General features: G+C 52.2%; 1 protein-coding gene across 1 annotated transcript in view; it reads left to right on the forward strand.

Moving 5' to 3' along the window:
• VRK1 (VRK serine/threonine kinase 1) overlaps positions 1 to 17,450 on the forward strand; it is a 79,359-nt gene that overhangs the window by 23,048 nt on the left and 38,861 nt on the right. The window contains exons 2-3 of the mRNA XM_056108279.1: positions 13,091 to 13,185; positions 13,543 to 13,707. Of these exons, the coding sequence (XP_055964254.1) occupies positions 13,548 to 13,707 (160 nt within the window). The 5' untranslated portion in view covers positions 13,091 to 13,185; positions 13,543 to 13,547. The remainder of the gene's footprint in view (positions 1 to 13,090; positions 13,186 to 13,542; positions 13,708 to 17,450) is intronic.

Here is a 17,450-nt window from a genome sequence, read left to right on the forward strand (position 1 = left end):
GCCCGTGCCCACGGCCTCCTGGGGACCATTCCTGTCCCCCGGCCCTAGCCCAGGCCCCCGTCAGAGCCCAGAGCCCACGCCCCCCGGCCTGCCGGTGTGATTCTGGCTGTGATCTCGGTGACCTTTGGCCGAGGGGCTTGATACCAGCTTGGGCAGCTCAGTCGTGGCAGCTAAACAGACCCCCAGAAGCCAGTTTGAAGAAACAGTCAGCAGTATTCAAAACAGGTTTGTCTTGGTTTCTGGGCCCCGCGCGGCAGTGCTTGGGGCTGATCCCGGCTCTGTGCTCCGGAATCCCTCCTCAGTGCTTGGAGGACCGTGTCGGGTGCCGGGGATCAGGTCGGCCACGTGACCAAGGCACACGCCCGACGCGCCGTGCTGTCGCTCCGGCTCCCGAAACGGAAATCTTAGAGGGTGAGTGACAAAGGGAAGGAAGAAAATTAGGGAGGTGGCACTTGTCATTGAGAGAGATTCAAAGACACTTGAAGCAGATGGCAGTGACTAAAAAATCAACTCTTAGAATTTTTTTTTTTTTTTGGAGACAATCAGGGACATTTGAACACTTACTAGATGATATGAAAGAATTATTAATTCTGAGTGTGACAGTGATATATGGTCCCTATATTACATTCAGAAAAATCTGCTAGATGTATTTCCATGTGGAATGTTCCGGTGACCCTGGGCAGGGCTGGCGGGGCAGGCGGGAGGGAGACTGCCGTGCTCGTCGGTGGTCCCGAGGCCTGGCACAGAGATGTCCTGCTCAGCTGTGGAGGCATTTGAAAATCCCCCTCGAAAGAACCCAGACCATTTCTGCTTCCTTTTCTGTGAATTTGCCTCCCATGTCATTTTCCTTTTTTTTTTTTTAAGGATTTTCCTCTTGAAATTTAAGTTATAATTAGATTTAAGTTCCTTCCTTTTTAAACACTTGTTCTTGGGTCACACGTGGTGCTCAGGTGCTAACAGGGGCGTCACTCCCAGCGGTGCTTTGGGGACCGTGTGACACTGGGCTCAGTTCGGGCTCCTGCATGCCCCAATATGCCAGCCTGTGGCGTGATCCCCCCAAGTGAGGTGTAACTTAAAGCATCAGGGAGAGTCTTTAGGTACGAAGCCATGCAGCCCTTACCATGTTTTGCATTTGTCTTTTGAGTTGGTTTTTTTTTTTCTACTTATGGAGAATTTTTTTTTTTTTTTCGCTTTTTTGGGTCACACCTGGAGATGCACAGAGGTTACTCCTGGCTCTGCATTCAGGAGTCACTCCTGGCAGTGCTCAGGGGACCATATGGGATGCTGGGAATCGAACCCGGGTTGGCCCCGTGCAGGGCAAACGCCCTATCTGCTGTGCTATTGCTCCAGCCCCTTTATGGAGAAGTTTTAAATTTTTAAATTTTGGTCAATTTACCTGTTTTTCTTGTGGCTCGAGTGTTCCCTGTGTTGCTGGGGATCACTGTCTCTGAGATTCTTTTTCTGGGGGTTGGGGTCGGGGAGTAACACCCGGCAGTGCTCCTGGCTCTGTGCTCGGAGGTCTCTCCTGGCAGGGGGCTCGGGGGACCCTTTGGACTGCTGGGGATGGAACCCGGGCCGGCCGTGCGCAGAACAGGCAGCCTGCCCACTCAGCCGCCGCTCTGGTTCCCCTTCTCTGAGGTTCTGACAAGCTCTGTTCGGTTTCCACGAAGCGTTCGATTCCGGTGCGCCTGTGATCAAGATGGTCTGTTTATTTAGTCCTCTTCGTTTTCTTTCGCGGCATCTCGAGAGTTATTTTTTGAGCTCCCCCTTCCCGCCCCCCGGGTGGAAGGTAACCGGGAACTGATGTTTATTAGCTTATCTTGTGGAGGTTTACGAGTGCACACGTAGAACTCATCGCAGGGCTCAGTACTCAATTCTGCACTGCAAATAGAAGAAGTAATGGGAAAAGAAATCCGTCATTTACAGATTGTCATTGTGCGACATTTACCTCAGAGTATTTATATAATTACCATCTATTTGACTTTCTAATTGTGGGGAAGCGCCAGCTCTTGTTCTGTGAAGCAGCATTTCTTCCTGGCCAGTCGTGGGAGAGGTGCCTCCAGCCCTCCCCTCTGGCCTGCTGCGGTCCACGGCCCTCTGACTGGGTGGGGCTCCTCTGACCTCGGCTTCTGAGCTTTGGGGGAGCGCGGCCCTTGGGGATGCTGGCAGGGAGGTGTTTGCACCCGTGTTGAAGTTGGACGATGCCGTGTTTTATCGGGAAGCTGAGCCCTTGCTCTCCGAACAGTCTCAGAAACGGTCTGGAAAGGTAGGACCTCGGCGTGTACTTCAGACAAGTGACTCTCCGTGCCAAACCGTTCTAAACTGAACGTCACTTTTTTCTAATACAAGTAAAAAGGATTCTGAATAGGAACACAGTTTTCTTCTCTGAAGATAACCAACCACTCTTTTCTTCTTCCAGAGTTCGAAGCGCCAGTCTTCACCTAGTTCTTTCCAGCTTAGGTGTGAACAGAAAACTATATTTTTTCTTTTTTCCTTCTAAGGAGTATATCACAGTTTGAGTTCAGCTTAATATTTTTTTAAGGGATAAACCTATGAGTTTATAGAATGGTTATCCCTGGAGGTTCACGTCTGTGTTCTCACGGTTTGCTATGTTACGACTGACTCTGTTTGTCATGTTACGGAAGGCGCCGCACAGCCGCGAGTCTCTTTCCTTGATACTCTGAGGGAGGCAGGGGCGGGCGCTCAGTGCCAGCCTTCTGGGGCGGGCCGTCATGTTCAGGGGTGCTGGGGATGAGGACCCTTTTATTCACTCTTCCTAGCCTTCCCGCCCTTTCTCAGCTGTGGGACGTCTGGGGACAGCAGGAAGTATGTATTTGAAGAGCCCCTGTGTTGGGAAGTGGCCGTGTAAACTCAAGATTCTGCATTTTATTTTGAGACGGTTTCTCAGCACTAATCAAATGCATTAATCAACTTCTGATTAGCTGGCTCATTTGTAAGAGAAATGTCTCGCGATGTATTTATTGCTTTCAAATTGTTCCTGATGTAATTTAGCAGAAGAGGTGATGAAGTTCTTTGTTGACCGATGAGCTCGTGTTTGATTTCGTTCCTTTACTATCTAGTTTGGCAGGAAGCCATTTACACCAAAATATGTAATTACTTTTGAATTCCAAGTAAGTTTGAAATACAAATGAGTGATTTTGGCCTGGGATGAGACAGGATGGAAATAGGGTGGTGTTTGTGACTCCCCTCGAAGCATTCACCTGCTAATTCATAACTTCTAAAATGGACTGGAAGGGCTCTTACTAGAACCCTCCAAAGCTAGAGCAGTTGCATCGAACGGGAGCGACTTGGTGAAGAGGCTGCAGCCCGTGGGGGCCAGGGCCTCGGGCCGGGGCTCACGTCCTGAGCATCTCTGCAGTGTGCGGAGACGGGGCTCTGCGCAGGGGGACCTTTGGCTTCACAGGAGCACCGAGCCAGGGGCGGCAGGACCGAGCTGATTGTGTAACTGGGTCTATACTGTTGCTCTGCACTTCTGGGCCAAGCTGGAAAGGGCAGAAGCGGGGCCGAGAACTAACACCGGGAGCACGTTTGCCTAGGTTCCAGGGACCGCTGCTCAGTGCCTGTAACAGTTTCATCGAAGGGTTCCAGAACATTTGCCACCTGGAGGGCTTTTCATGGATCCCTGTCTGAAGCTGATGGTATAATATTCAATCGTAACTGATGCACTGCTATTAAACTAGGCGCCGCGTGTGGTGGCCAGAGAAGTTTGCTTTTGATTCATCTTCGGGTTTCTGCCACTGACAGTTTCTGGCACTTTGAGGGAGGGTTGGGGGGGGGGGTTGACAGGGGAGTTTTGGACGACCACCAGCAGTGTTCCAGGGCACTCAGACTGGGGTCAGCTAGTCACCTTCATCTTGCTACTCTCTCTCCAGTTCCTGGCACATATTTTGGAGGTATTTTGCTTTCGTTTACATGTGTATATATTTATTTATTTGTAGTTTGGTCATGGGCTGGAGCGATAGGACAGCAGTAGGGCATTTGCCTTGCGCGCAGCTGGCCCAGCCGAGCCGAGTTCGATTCCTCCGCTCCTCTCAGCCCGGCAAGCTCCCGAGAGTATCTCGCCCTCGCAGCAAAGCCTGGCAAGCTACCCGTGACATATTCGATATGCCAAACACAGTAACAACAAAGTCTCACAATGGAGACGTTACTGGGCCCGCTCGAAAATTGATGAACAACGGGAGGACAGTGCTACAGTGATCATTGATTTTGGTCACAATAGCACTGAAGGTTTACTCCCGGCTCTTTGCACAGGAGTTAGTCCTGAGGGTACTGGCGGGGACCCCATACATCCCTGGGTGTTAGACTGGGTTTGGCTGTGTGCCAGGCAAGTGCCCCACCCGCTGTGTCTCCAGCCCCTCTTCAAGTATCTTAGGGGGGACTGTCGGCCGCATTGGAAGGCCGCGAGGAGCAGGGGCTCGAACTTGGGGTCTCACATGTGCTTGGCATGTGCTTCGCCACTTGAATTATTTCCCCGGCCTTTAAGAGGTATTTCATAAATAGCTCTGGAATGAGTGATTTCAAGAGTTTGATTTTCTGATGAGCTAAATTGTCATAAAGGTAAAGCTTTGAAAATCTAGAGTAAGTGATGGTTAGTGTGTTTCCTAGACCATCTGTCACGAACATCAATTGTTTCTCCTTGGCACTGAAAACTTGTTTTTTGGGGATGTGAGGGGTAACATTTCTAAAGGGAAAATGGTGTGTGCCCCCACCCCCGCCACTTAAACTTATTCTCCACCTTTTGATCATGGGTATTTTGGGGGGCGGGTGTGTGGGGGTGTTCATCAGTGCTCAGGGCCTACTCCTGGCTCTTGGCGGGCTCGGGGGACTCCATGGGATGCTGGGGAATGAACCCAGGTCAGCCGCGTGCCAGGCAAGCTCCCTGCCCGCTCTACTGTTGCTCTGGCTTGTAAGTCGTAGTTTTTAAGGAACTCTGAACCCTTCTTGTTCCGAAGGATTAATGCAGAGATTGGTTAGTCCAGTAACTGCCTTGAAGATAGAGTAGCAATTTTATTTTATTTATTTTTAATTTTTATTAGTGAGACACCATGAGGTACAGTTGTAGACTTACAAATTTTTGTGCTTGGGTTTCAGTTATACAATGATCCAGTACCCATCCCTCCACCAGTGCCCATTTCCCACCACTGCGGGTCCTAGTATCCCTCCCACCCCCCATCCTCCCCCACCCCACCCTGCCCACACCCAAGAGAGAGAACAAGTAGCAATTTGAGCTGCCTGCTCCTCACCTCCCATGTCACCAGGTACCTGCTGGTGGTGGGGGGGGAGGGGGCCTGCCCACCCTCCCCATCTCCCCTCTCCCTGCAGCGAGGCCCGGCCGCCCCGTCTCCCTGGCCAGCCCCTTCCCTCCGGACGAGGCTGGCCGCCGCGTCTCTGAATCACCTCCTTGTGCGGCTCTACTTGATCCTGTTGGAAAGTCACTGCCTGGCCCTGCTTACTGTTTTTCTCAAACACTTACTACCATTGGACGAAGGGCATGTTTTACTAAAAAAAAGTGAAAAGAAAGTTTAATGAGGGCAGGGATTTAGCCTGCTTTCTTTCTCGTCCCCTCCCTGTTTGCTGTGGCGGCCCCCAGCACGTATTAACGCCAGCTGCGCACGGGCCGTGGGGAAGGCACACAGCACCCGTTGTAATAATGAAGAGCGTCGTAGAACACATTATTTTTATTTTAAATTCAAGAGGGCCTGTGGCGTGGTCACGTTCTTAGATTCCCCGTACAAAACGTGTTAAGCATCTCACCCTTCACATACCGTCGGATAACTTCCACATTGGTTCCAAGGGGAATCGGACCAAGCCTGCCCTGCGCGTTTTCAGAACGGAACGCAGTCGTCGCTCCCTGCCCGTTTCTCCCCGAGGTCACCTCGTGAGGGCGACTGTGTGCTCCAGGGCCGGTAGGATTCGGGTGTGGACTGAGCGCGTATTGTTGCTGATAGAAGGAACAGATTTTGAGAACGGAATCCCCACGCTGCGCTAGCAAAATCTATGAAGTGGAAGGCTTTGGTGAGGAATAGGCCAGCGGGAGCAGTTTTGACTTAGGTCTTCAGAGCATGATTTTAGTTTGGATTAAACCGGTGTGAGTTCAAATGCAAGTGCAGTGCATGTCTCAACACCTGTCCTGCACCTAGTGGCCTTCGGGGCTCTTGTTCTGATGCTGGGGGCCTCCTCGCCTTCCCGCGGCCCTGCCGCCCCGGTCACTGCTGTCCACCTCCGTCCCTTGTTTGTTGTTCCCTCGCTTTGTGCCGCCGGCCCACGTGCTCGGGCCCAACCCGCCCTCGCCGAGCCGTGCTTGGCGGGCGATGTTTTTCCAAAGTATTGGACAGTGTAGGTCTCACGTTTGGACCCTGCCCTGTGTCACCTAGGTCGCCCGCATCCAGGGACAGAGCATTTTATTGTTGTTGCAGCACAGCAAACATTTTGAACTGTACTTGCCAGGGGACAGGTTAAGTACTTGAGGGAATGAATAGGCCCTTTCCTTCGCGCATTCAGATAGTCTGCAGTGACCTTTGTCACCGTGTAACCTGTAGCCGGCCTTTGAATGATGTCACCCACCTGTGCTGCTTCTCTCGTCACGCGTGGGCTCGGGGCAGCGGCCGGGGCTGACTATCAAGGATAGAGGCGTGGAATTTTGATTCAGCATAGTTTCTTTTTTTTTTTTTTGAGGGGGGGGCTGGAGCGATAGCATAGGGGTACGGTGTTTGCCTTGCGCGCAGCCAGCCCGGCCGAGCCGGGTTTGACTCCTCCGCCCCTCTCCGAGAGCCCGGCCAGCTACTGAGAGTATCTCGCCTGCACGGCAAAGCCTGGCAAGCTACCTGTGATGTATTCGATATGCCAAACCCAGTAACAAGTCTTAGAATGTTACTGGGCCCACTCTGAGCAAATCAGTGAACAATGGGATGACAGTGCAGTGCAGTTTCTTTTTTAATCTAGTGCAATTAGAAACTTTTTTGATTGGTGGTGGTGGTGGTGGTGAGGAACCCTGTGTGTGCCCTAACATTTACCCGTCAGCCATTTGGAGCTGGTTGAGTGGCGGTAACGAGGCTCCCGCCCTTCCTCCTGGAGGTCTGAAAGTGCCCCGTTAAACGGCCCCTCCCTTATCTGCTCTGCCAGCCCCAGGCAACCCGCGTTATCTGCAGTTTCCGAGAATATGATGGTGCTGGTTGGCACCTCGCAGAAGCAGAAGCCGGACAGTGTCTGTCTGTTGGCATGCGCCGGTTTCACCCCGAGGCTGTCCTTGAGGTCCTTCCTGCCCCTTGGAGCCTCTGCTGGTGGTTCCTGCGTCCCCATGCCAGGGCAGCGTTTTCCTCTCTGTGGAGCGGCCCTGGGGCCCTGGCGTGGTTTGCTCCTCCTAGGGGTTGTGGCTGGTGCTGCCGTGAACACGGAGGGCGCTTAGCTCCGAGAGGCCGGGCGCTTTGTCCTCAGGATCTCTGAGCCGAAGAACTGCACGTGGCAGTTAGGTTTTTAGGGCATACCTCTGTCTTCATTTTAAAAACTGTCATTTCCAGGATTTTTATTTTCAAGAACATTGTATTTAAATGTATAATTTTTAAAACATGATTTATTCTCATAATATTTTGGTGTTAGTGAAAGTGTAGATGACTGTCCTTCCTCCCTCCCTCCCTTACTTCCTTCCTCCTCCCCTTCCTCCCTCCCTCCCTCCCTCCCTCCTTCCCTCACGCCCCCCTTCCTTCCCTTCCTCCCTTCCTGCTGAGATCCTGGAAAATGATAGTCAATGTGCCTTAGCTCTAGAGGTCCTGAGTATCCTTTTGTCGCAGCATTAAAGAAGAAGTAAAAGGGAGCCGCATGGAAAGTTATGTATTGTCATTGCACTTCGCAGATAAAAGGAAAACAAAAACAGTGGAAAACATGTATTTTTTTCCTCCCTGTTGTGGTGCTGGGGATTAAACGAGGGCCACATAGGAGGGCAAGTGCTCTACATGGGGCCTGCTCTGGCCCTGGCCAGCTCCTGGGAAGGATCGGTCCCCGCGGCCGAGTCCCCAGCCCCGGCTGCGTCCTGTAGAGGCGGCCGCTGAGAACGTCAGTGCTGAATGTCGCCGAGCCACGGACTGAAAGGGCGCGGAGGGGAGTCCCGCGCGGGGTCGTGGGTCCCGTTACTGCCCTCGGCATGGCACAGGAGCAGGCAGGGGCCCATGGAGGGAGTGTAAGGACCCGGCAGGCCTGGACGGTAGCATCGCCGTAGCCGTAGGGAAGGTGCTTGCCGACCCTGTCTGACTCCCTGTGACCCCCAGCACGCCAGGAGCCATCTCAGTGCTCAGAAGTCAGCTCCACACACCTCTGGTGTCACCCAAAACTGGCCAACCAGCCAAAACCCCAAACAACGCCAACAAGCAAACAAAACCCTTCTGTGAACGTGTGAGCCCTGAGCATATTTAAAAACTAGTTTTTAAACAGAAGGGCCGGAGAGAGAATGCCACGGGGAGGGCACTTGCCCTGTATGTGGCCAACCGGGTTTGGGGTTCAATCTCTGGCACCCCAGATGGTCCCGTGGCGTCTGAGCACCGCCAGAAGTAATTCCTGGGTGCAGAGCCAGAAGTCACCCCTGAGCATCACCAGGCGTTGCCAAAAAGAAAAAATGAAAAGCCCTTCTCCCTCCCCCCCTCCACAAACCAACCAACCATCCCGCCCCCCAGACCAGAGCACACTAATGGGGAGAGCTCCGTTGACGGGTCCGAGCGAGCAGAGCAGCCGAGGGGTGTCCGGCATCTCAGCCCTGAGAGGGGCCATGGGATGTGAGAGAAGACAAGGAAAGGTGCAGGCCCGAGGGTGGGGGAGGCGGGCAGGAGGGTTCCCACGCGGACTTCTGTTCCCTGCAGCCAGGCCCGGTGTGTCTGTTCCGGATCAGGGCGAGGTGGGTCTCCTGGGAGAATGGCGCATTCGCAGTGACCGCTGGAGACAGTGGTGCCATCAGCGGGGCCCCTGCAACGGCGACGGGTGTCACGTTCTCCAGCGCGCGTCTGTTCTCAGGGAGCATGGGACCTTGCAGAAGCCTGCCCCGGGGTCCGCCTTTGAGATCCCTGACGCCGACAGCCTGGTGTTGGGGCCCAGAAGGGCCATGGAGACCAGGGAGGCTGATGACAAGGTACCCAGGTGGCCCCCTGGGCAGTGGTGGCCTCCCGCGGGCTCAGAACAGCCTTGGGAGTCACAGGTCTCCAGAAGGTTCGAGAACAGACCAGAGCGGCTTGTGGCTTTAAAGAAAAGGTCTCCCCAGCCCCAGTCTTGGAGGTGCGTGGCAGTTTTAGGGGAGCACGCTGGTGCGCCCCACAGCGTATCATGGCCCCAGTCCAGCCCGCCCGCCCCGCCCAGTCTGCGCCTGTGGCCCAGAGTGTCCCTGCGGAGACGCGGCCTGGTTTGACCCACGCTAGGTAGCGGAGCGCTTTGGCAGATTGAAAGAATCGATTCCCAGTTGAATCTAGGACTTGAAAAATGCCAGTTGTCTAAATACAGTACCAGATTGTGATAAATATAGCTATTGAAATTTTAAAAATCTATTCACAAAACTTTATGTTAATATTCATAGCAGAACTTTTTTTGGAATGTTATCTGGAAAACAGAAGACCATTTTATGATCGGAGCTGAGTATTAATTAGGGTATTGTTTCGGGCATAAAAGTTGATCAGCCACTGAAATTCTATTTGAATATGTATAGTTCCAAGCTTGCTTTGTGTATTTAATAACTTTAGTACCATAATTACTCTGTTTACAATTACAATTTTGGGGAATATGCTAATTGGGCTCTTCCAGGAGCGCGTTCCGCAAAGGGCATCTTGATCTGCATCTTGGCGTGCCCGCCACGTGCGCCTGCCTTTCACGTCCTGTCAGTGGGAAGGAAGTGGTCACGTCGCACATAATGAAGCCTGGGAGGGTCTCTTTCTCTTCCCTTTGAAGCCCCTCTGTTGGATTTCTACCTTAGTGGCTCTGCTCTGCTCCAGATGGGCAGGGATTGCAGGGAAGGATGCTCTTGTCAAGCGCGGTGCCTGCCAGCGCCTTCTCTGCTAGCAGCCTCAGTGCGGCTGTGTCCTGTCGTTTTCTGGGCCACCCCGGGTGTGCCAAGGGACGTGGTGGTTGGGATTCGCGTGTCGGGCTCTGCAAAAAGTGTCACGGGCTTACTGGCTCTCGTGCTTAGGGCTCTTGGTGTCAGCACGATTTTGAGTGGGGATTTCTGGTTTTGAATACTCCGTCCTTTCAGAAATCACCTCGAAAGGAACCAAGGAGATTGAGGAACTTAAATTTCACGTTCTCTGGAGCTGGGAGACTGCTGGGAGCGGAGGTCAGGAGCACTTTGTAGAGCTCCACAAAGAGCGGGGAGTGTTGGCAGAAACGGGCAGCTCTGCCCAGAGTGGTGGCCCCCCTGTGTGTGCCCGTGTGGAGAGACTGACCAGTCCGTGCCGACACAGGGCCAGCTGCCAGCGTCCTGCTCTCAGCACCGCTTCCCCATCTTGGCTGGGGTTCCAGTGAGCAGCAGTTGGGCTTGGCCAGTGTGGGCGGGGCCCCTCGGGGAGGGGGGCGGTCCGTAGAGGGGGGCCCTCGGGGAGGGGGCGCAGCCCCTTGCCTCTGAGGCTTCCTCCCTCTGCTGCCTTCCCCTTCTCTCTTCCTGCCCTCTGCCCTTTATGCAGTCAGCGCCCCCCGAGGGCCCTGTCCATGGTCCTGTGCCAGCTCCGACATGCGGTGCTTTTCCTGTTGTTGAAGCCCCTCGTGCCTCTCCGGCTGGTGAATTGTGTCATTTACTGTGCTACTTTTATGTAAAGCAATGCAAGCAATCATACATGTGCACCTTGGTTAATTTTTCTTAAACCTTGATAAACTTTGCTGTCATGAACATTGAAATATCACCCTGATTGGAACATTCCAGGGCCCTGGTCTTCCTCCTCCCCCTGCCCGTCGTCTCCTCCCTAAACAGTGTCTGCTGCTTGTCTCATCATTAATGGGTTTCGCATTGCTGAATGCACTGAGGTGTTTTTATTATTATACTTCATATAAGTGGAATCTTGCCGGAGTGTTCCTTAGTTCCATATATATTTTAGTTTTCTTCTCTCCTAACTCTTAGCCCCTTGTATCTTTTTTTTTTTAAGAAGTGCAATTACATAAATACACGTAATAGGCTTCCCAGTGGTCACAATCTTGCTGTTTGTACTTTTGTGTTACCGTTTATCGTGTTGTTTTGTTCTCTTTTGAGTCTGCGAAGTGGTGGATTTTATTAGATCCAGGGTATTTATTTTGTATTTTCTTTTTGTCAGGTCTGCTTCACGGGTAACGGCGTGCTCTTTTGTCAGAGGAATATAATGTCTGGGTACGTTAATAGCTATCAGTCACAAGTCTGCACCCATTAATTCATTAGGAGGTGGGAAATGGTGTTTGCTTAAGGCCTACGCCATTCTCATCTCTTAGCTGAAATTTCCCTGTGAGGAGACGGTCCTCTTCATCTTCTACTCGGCTGCCCACTAATCCAGTGAGAAAGGACAGATGTTTGTTCACTGGGTTTCAAAACCGCTGGCTTTCTGCTATTCAGGGGCGACCGCATATATTTTCCTAAAACCGTAAACTCTTGGACTCACCCACGTTGGGATTTTAATCCACGGTCGTGAGTTGTTCATTAGTATTGACTCAGAGTTGCCCCCTCTCTGGGATGGCATCGTCTTCCAGGCTAACTCGTTGGCCGTCTCTAACTTAGTGTTAGTAGTTTCCGTTCGCTTCCTTGGTGTCTGGGAACAACAAGGTGCTCCAAGCTTGTCTGGTGCCTTTCCGCCTTCAAACCTGCCAGTTTGGAACCCGGTTTCTTTTCGTAGGAAGTGGTATTTCAAGAATACATCGGGGAGAAGACATGGATGCTCAGTGCTGTGTGAATAGGACTAGAACATACGTGTGTGTGTGTGTATGTGTGTGTGTGTGTGTGTGTGTGTGTCGGGGGGCGGGTAAAGGATCAGATACCTTCAGAATTTAAAAGATTTACACGTACAGCTTTTTAAGCCTTGCATCTTGAATTGCCGTGTCCTCCCATGTCCTGTACTTTTCAGGCCCCGAGGGGCTGGTCTGGTTAAACCGTTCCGTAGTGGGACTGGCGGGTTAAAAAGCAGAGTGTGTGCCCTCCTGCAGGAAGCCCGGCTCCCGTTCCTGACCCTCACGGCCCCTCCACAGTGCCAGGAGCAACCCCTGCACACCAGCAGGTGGGGCCCCAAAGCCAGATAGGATTCTCCACCCCCCACCCCCCTTACTTACCTGCCGTCTCCCACTTTCAGCACACACTGGCCTGGGCTGAGTGTCACCCAGTGTGATAACTGGATGGTCGTGTGTGGGGTGTGTGTGTGTGTGGGGTGCCCGCTTCTTGAAATAGTGACGCCACGTCCACATTATCAGAACAGATCTCTGCTGTATCCTCGTCCCCCTAGGAACCTTGGTAAATCTCAGTTTTGCAAGTAATTGTTTACTGCTATCAGTGTTTTTTTTTTTTTTTTGTTCACACCCAGCGATGCACAGGGGTTACTTCTTCTGGCTCTACACTCAGGAATTACCCCTGGTGGTGCTCAGGGGACCCTATGGGATTCTGGGAATCAAACCCGGGTCGGCCGCATGCAAGGCAAACACGCCCTCCCTGCTGTGCTATCACTCCAGCCCCTGCTATCAGTTTTTAAATTTAGATATTTATTTATCTTCATTTGGGGAGCCATGGAGTCCTTGCAGGCATTTCTTTGAAGTCTCTCGGTTCGTGGTTGAAGAACTGAGTTTGCCGCCACCGCTGTCTCGAGCCCTGTCCCCCACGGAAGCTCGTTCCTCTGAGAGCCCGAAAGCCGAGCAGAGAGACCCCCGAGCAGCCCCGGGCTCAGTGTGGGACCCGCAGCCCACCGGGGCTTCTGACTCTAGGCCACTGTTCTTTCCGGCCTCTAACACGCCACTCCACGGGATGTTGCCGTTCACTGTTGCGATTCGTCTCTGGAAGGACGGCTGACGGGGAGGGAAGCCAAGGGAAGTGGGCGTCAGCCTGGCCTTCTCGGTGACCCGGAGGCCCACACAGCCCCCCTCTCTCCCGCTCCTCTTTCTGCAGGTCTGTCTCTTCACTAGAGTGACTCTGCCGCGGGGCCCGTGTCCGTGAGGCCTTGGGGACAAGTCCTCGGCGCAGATCTCAGCTCTCCCCTTGCAGTAAGTCCTGCCCACTCACCCTGCCGCCCCATCGGTCAGTCTGCAGAGAGCCCTGATGGGGCTGAGCATCCGCAGACGTGGCCTGAGCTCGTCTGTCGCGTGTGCGTGGGTGTCCCCTTCCCCGAAGCCTGCCCCCGGGACAGAGCATTTGCCAGCCGGCAGTTGCAGAGATTTTTCCTCTCTAGAGTTTCCATCATCCGCTGGGATCTGAGTTATCATCATCAGAACTCGTGCATGGCCCTTAACAGGACTCCCAGCGACATCTTTGTTGCACCAGTTTTTTTTTCCTTGGTGAAGAATGTCCCGAGCACCTTGACTGTGATCCTTTTTTGAGTGATTCTTCCTTTAATGTTGCAGAGAAAATGCCGCGCGTGAAGGCAGCTCAAGGCGGAAGACAAGGGCCTGCCAAGAGGCAACTTGCAGAGCACTTTGCCGCGGGAGAGATAATCACCGACATGACGAAAAAGGAATGGAAACTGGGCCCGCCCATCGGCCAGGGCGGCTTCGGGTGCATCTACCTGGGTAAGGGCACCGCGCGTAGCGGGCACGCCAGCAGGTCGAACCCTTTGTCAGAAGTTTCAGCACCATTGCTTCTGTATTTTATTGCTGTTCCTAGTTTCAGTCAATTTAATATCATATGATCAGGTAAAAATGCATCATGCGAGTGGCAGAGATTTACCGCACTATTATAGAAAAAGGATCAGATAGTCAACTATTGTTATTAATAGCACAGCGGGTAGGACGTTTGCCTTGCACGCAGATGACCTGGGTTCGATTCCCAGCATCCCATCTGGTCCCCCGAGCACCACCAGGGGTAATTCCTCGGTGCATGAGCCAGGAGTAACCCCTGAGCATCACCGAGTGTGATCACCCCCCCTCAAAAAAAAAAAAGGAAAAAAAGTTCAAATGGAAACAGGCAGGAAACTATATTTATATATGTTTTTTTCTTTTACAAATTAAAACTTCTTTTATTTGACATATAATTCACACAGAATAAAATCAATCAATATATGTAAAAAAATAATGGGTATTAGTGATTTGAAAGTTTTCTAAAGTCATCTGATTCTGGAATTTTGTTTTTAAGGAGACTAAATTAACTGCTGAAACTATATTCATATTTTATATATATATATATATACCGGGCTGGAGCAATAGCAGGGAGGGTAGGGTGTTTGCCATGCACGTGGCTGACCCGGGTTCGACTCCTCCCCCTCTTGGAGAGCCTGGCAAGCTACCGAGAGTATCCTGCCTGCACGGCAGAACCTGGCAAGCTCCCCGTGGCGTATTCGATATGCCAAACACAGTAACAACAAGTCTCACAATGGAGACGTTACTGGTGCCCGCTCAAGCAAGTCGATGAACAGTGGGACGACAGTGCTACAGTAAATACACGTAGCCCTACATTTAAAATATATTCTGCGTAAAATTGTCTCCATCTTTTTTGAGTTCTAAAGAAATTCATGTACATCTTTCTTTTTTCATTGTCACCAAATTCTGATTTGTTCTTTGCATTTTTTGTTTTATTTTGGAGATTTTCAAATCTTTTAACAGATGTAGATTTTGGGGGTGGGGTGGGCGGAGGAAAGGGGAGCCCTAAATGTAAAACCCGAGTAGTACAGTCGAATCGGGAAACTGATGTAGACACTGCACGTTAGGTGTGGTTAATGTGCTGTTGGGCTTCATATCTTGAAGTTTGGATGAGCCGGTGTAGAACCCTGAGATTCTGTACGTTAATTGTAGTGCTGATTTAAAAGACACTTTTTCTCGTTGCTTCTAAAGCTGTGTTCTTCATTGAGATTATAGTGATGCAGTCTGTTTCATCTTTGCCTTTGCTGTTCTTAAATTTTCCATTCTACGTTCTTGCACCACCTCTAGTCTTTAGTTAGATAATTATCTAATTGTTTAATTTCTCCCGTGGAGATTTATGGAGTTTGTTTTCAGAAGTGGAATCCCGTTTTTTTTCCTCGGTGGCACCATGGTTTTCAGAAGTCTAGAACCACAGCGGAGCATGAGCATGGGATTCCCACCCGTGGCCCTTGCCAGGTTCCCGCTCAGGAAGTGCAGTGTGAGGCCCAGAATGGTTCTGATCCAGTGGGCGTGAGAACTGCTGCACAGGCAAAGCACGGCCGCTCTGGGGCCCGGACCCTGGGCTCCAGCTGGTCAGCTGCGGAGGGCCACTGCTCTCCTCCCCTCCACCTGTCTGCCTCTGGGAAATAGCAGTTGAGGTTTTGCCAGAGGCCGCCTCAGTTCAGTGACCCAGACTGGATCCCACCGAAGAGGAAACTGCGTGGGCTCAGTCAGTTGCTGTAGTTGCCAACCGTGTATTTTGTTGATCTCGTGACTCCATGGTAGTGGATAGCAGAAACCACCACAGGGTGGGTGACTTTGTGATATGCCCATATTAGGAACGAGAAGGTGATCGAAACAACCAGGTGTCATTTGCTTTGGCAACCTTGGGCAAATTTGGAACTTGCCTTCCCCGTGAGTCAGCTGTATTTGTTTGTTTTTATATGCATTTATCACCAGAAGTACTGTCTAGCATAAACTTTTTTCGTGCCTAATGATTGGACAGATTTCTGTGCTAAGACTTTGCTTCTGTGAACTTGCCGTGGTCAGTCTGTTACTCAGGTTCATCAGCAGTTTCTGCCAGGGAATTGAAAGGACTGCTTTTGTATTTTCTCCGGCTAGTTTCTGTAGCGTTTGAATACCTCTGCCTTTCTTTTCATGGGAATCACTTCCGGTGCCTTCCATAGCATCCCTTCTTGCCTGGCTTTTCTCCTCTCTCCCCAGAGGCGTTTTGGTCGCCCTTGGAGGACTTCTGCGTTCCCAGCTGCTTCCCTCGACTCCTCGTTCTGCGTGTTCTCTCTGAGCCTTGGGATTTCCTTGCTTGCCTCCTTATTCCTGATTTCCGTCGATTTTATCAGTAGTCTGGGGTATGACCTCCCGGGTCCAGACCCACGTCAGTGGCCCTCAGGTGCCTCTGCGCAGCTGGTCCACGGCACCGTCCAGCATCCTCCACTCACAGCATCCGCCTGCATCCTTGGATGCTGAGCACGGGAAGGGCGCCACCGTGGGTGATGCTCCTCAAGGCAGCCCGGAAAGCCCTGCATTCCCGCCGCTCCTCCCGGCTGCCTCCTTTGGGCCTGGCTGTCACCGCGGGCACTCGCCGATCCGTTACGCCTCTCTCTGTCCCTGTGGACGTCGTGTTCTCTGTGGAGGCTCACTGTTGCACTGCATCCTCTTCTCTGCTTCGTGCCCCCGCCCTCTCCCCTATTGCCGCGTGACTGGAGTCCCCTCGCTGTGGCAGCAGAGGACATGCCCGCTCGCACGTCTTACTTGATCGCCGGTGCCTGCAGGATCAAATGCCGAACTTTGGAGGATGGGAGACAGGACCCTTCTGGAGTCTGGTCTCTTTCATCTTCGTCCGTTTCGTCTGTCGGGATCTCCGCTCGCTCGGCTGCCCCCCTGCCTCGTGGGGACCCCGGGAGATGATGCCTTTTTGGCTTCGTTGTCCCTCAGCTGAGTGTCGGGCTTTCCCCTCCCTCCAGTCCCCTTGGGTTAACTCTTCGCTAACACTTCCCACGCGGCGCTGAACTTCCTTTCCTCCCGGAACAGGCCGTGCATCTTGATGAGAGCTTTTCTGTTCATTTCTAATGCTTTACGGTTTTGCTCTATACATTGTTCAGTGAGTTACTGACCTTCTTCCGAGCCCACAGCCTCTTGTGCATTGTGCAGTATTGGTACAGGTACTGTACTCCTTTGAATATTTCATACAGTAAATGCTTACTTGAAAAAACCTGGCCTCGCTTTATTACTAATTTAGCGCCTAAGTGACGCTCCTTGGGGCTGCTCCGTAAGGAACTCGGCCCTCTTCTTGTACCAGACTCAGCCAGTTTTATGACTTGGGGTTCCTTCTTTGGTCCGAAACATTTTCACTGCAGCTCTTTGCAGCGCTTCTCCACGAATCAGCGACCCTTGGCCCCAAGCCGGCCCCTCTTCATCCATTCAGCGGGCATGACAGTGCCTCTGGGCTCCGTCCCTTCTTGCCCCTCCGCACAAATTCCCAAGGGGACTTACCACTCTCATGGCTTTAAATGAGGAACTGCTTAATTTCTCCAGCCCGGACCATTCTTCAGAACCCAAGGTTTTCACATGTTAGCTGCCTGCTTAATACCCAGACTTTGATACTCAGCAAGCCCCCCAGGGTGGAGTACCCACTCACAGCACCCACTTCTCCCTCACCTGTCTCGGGGCGAGCAGGTAGC

Source organism: Sorex fumeus, unplaced genomic scaffold (assembly GCF_029834395.1).
Source record: "Sorex fumeus unplaced genomic scaffold, SorFum_2.1 ptg000201l, whole genome shotgun sequence".
Classification (NCBI taxonomy): Eukaryota; Metazoa; Chordata; class Mammalia; order Eulipotyphla; family Soricidae; genus Sorex; species Sorex fumeus.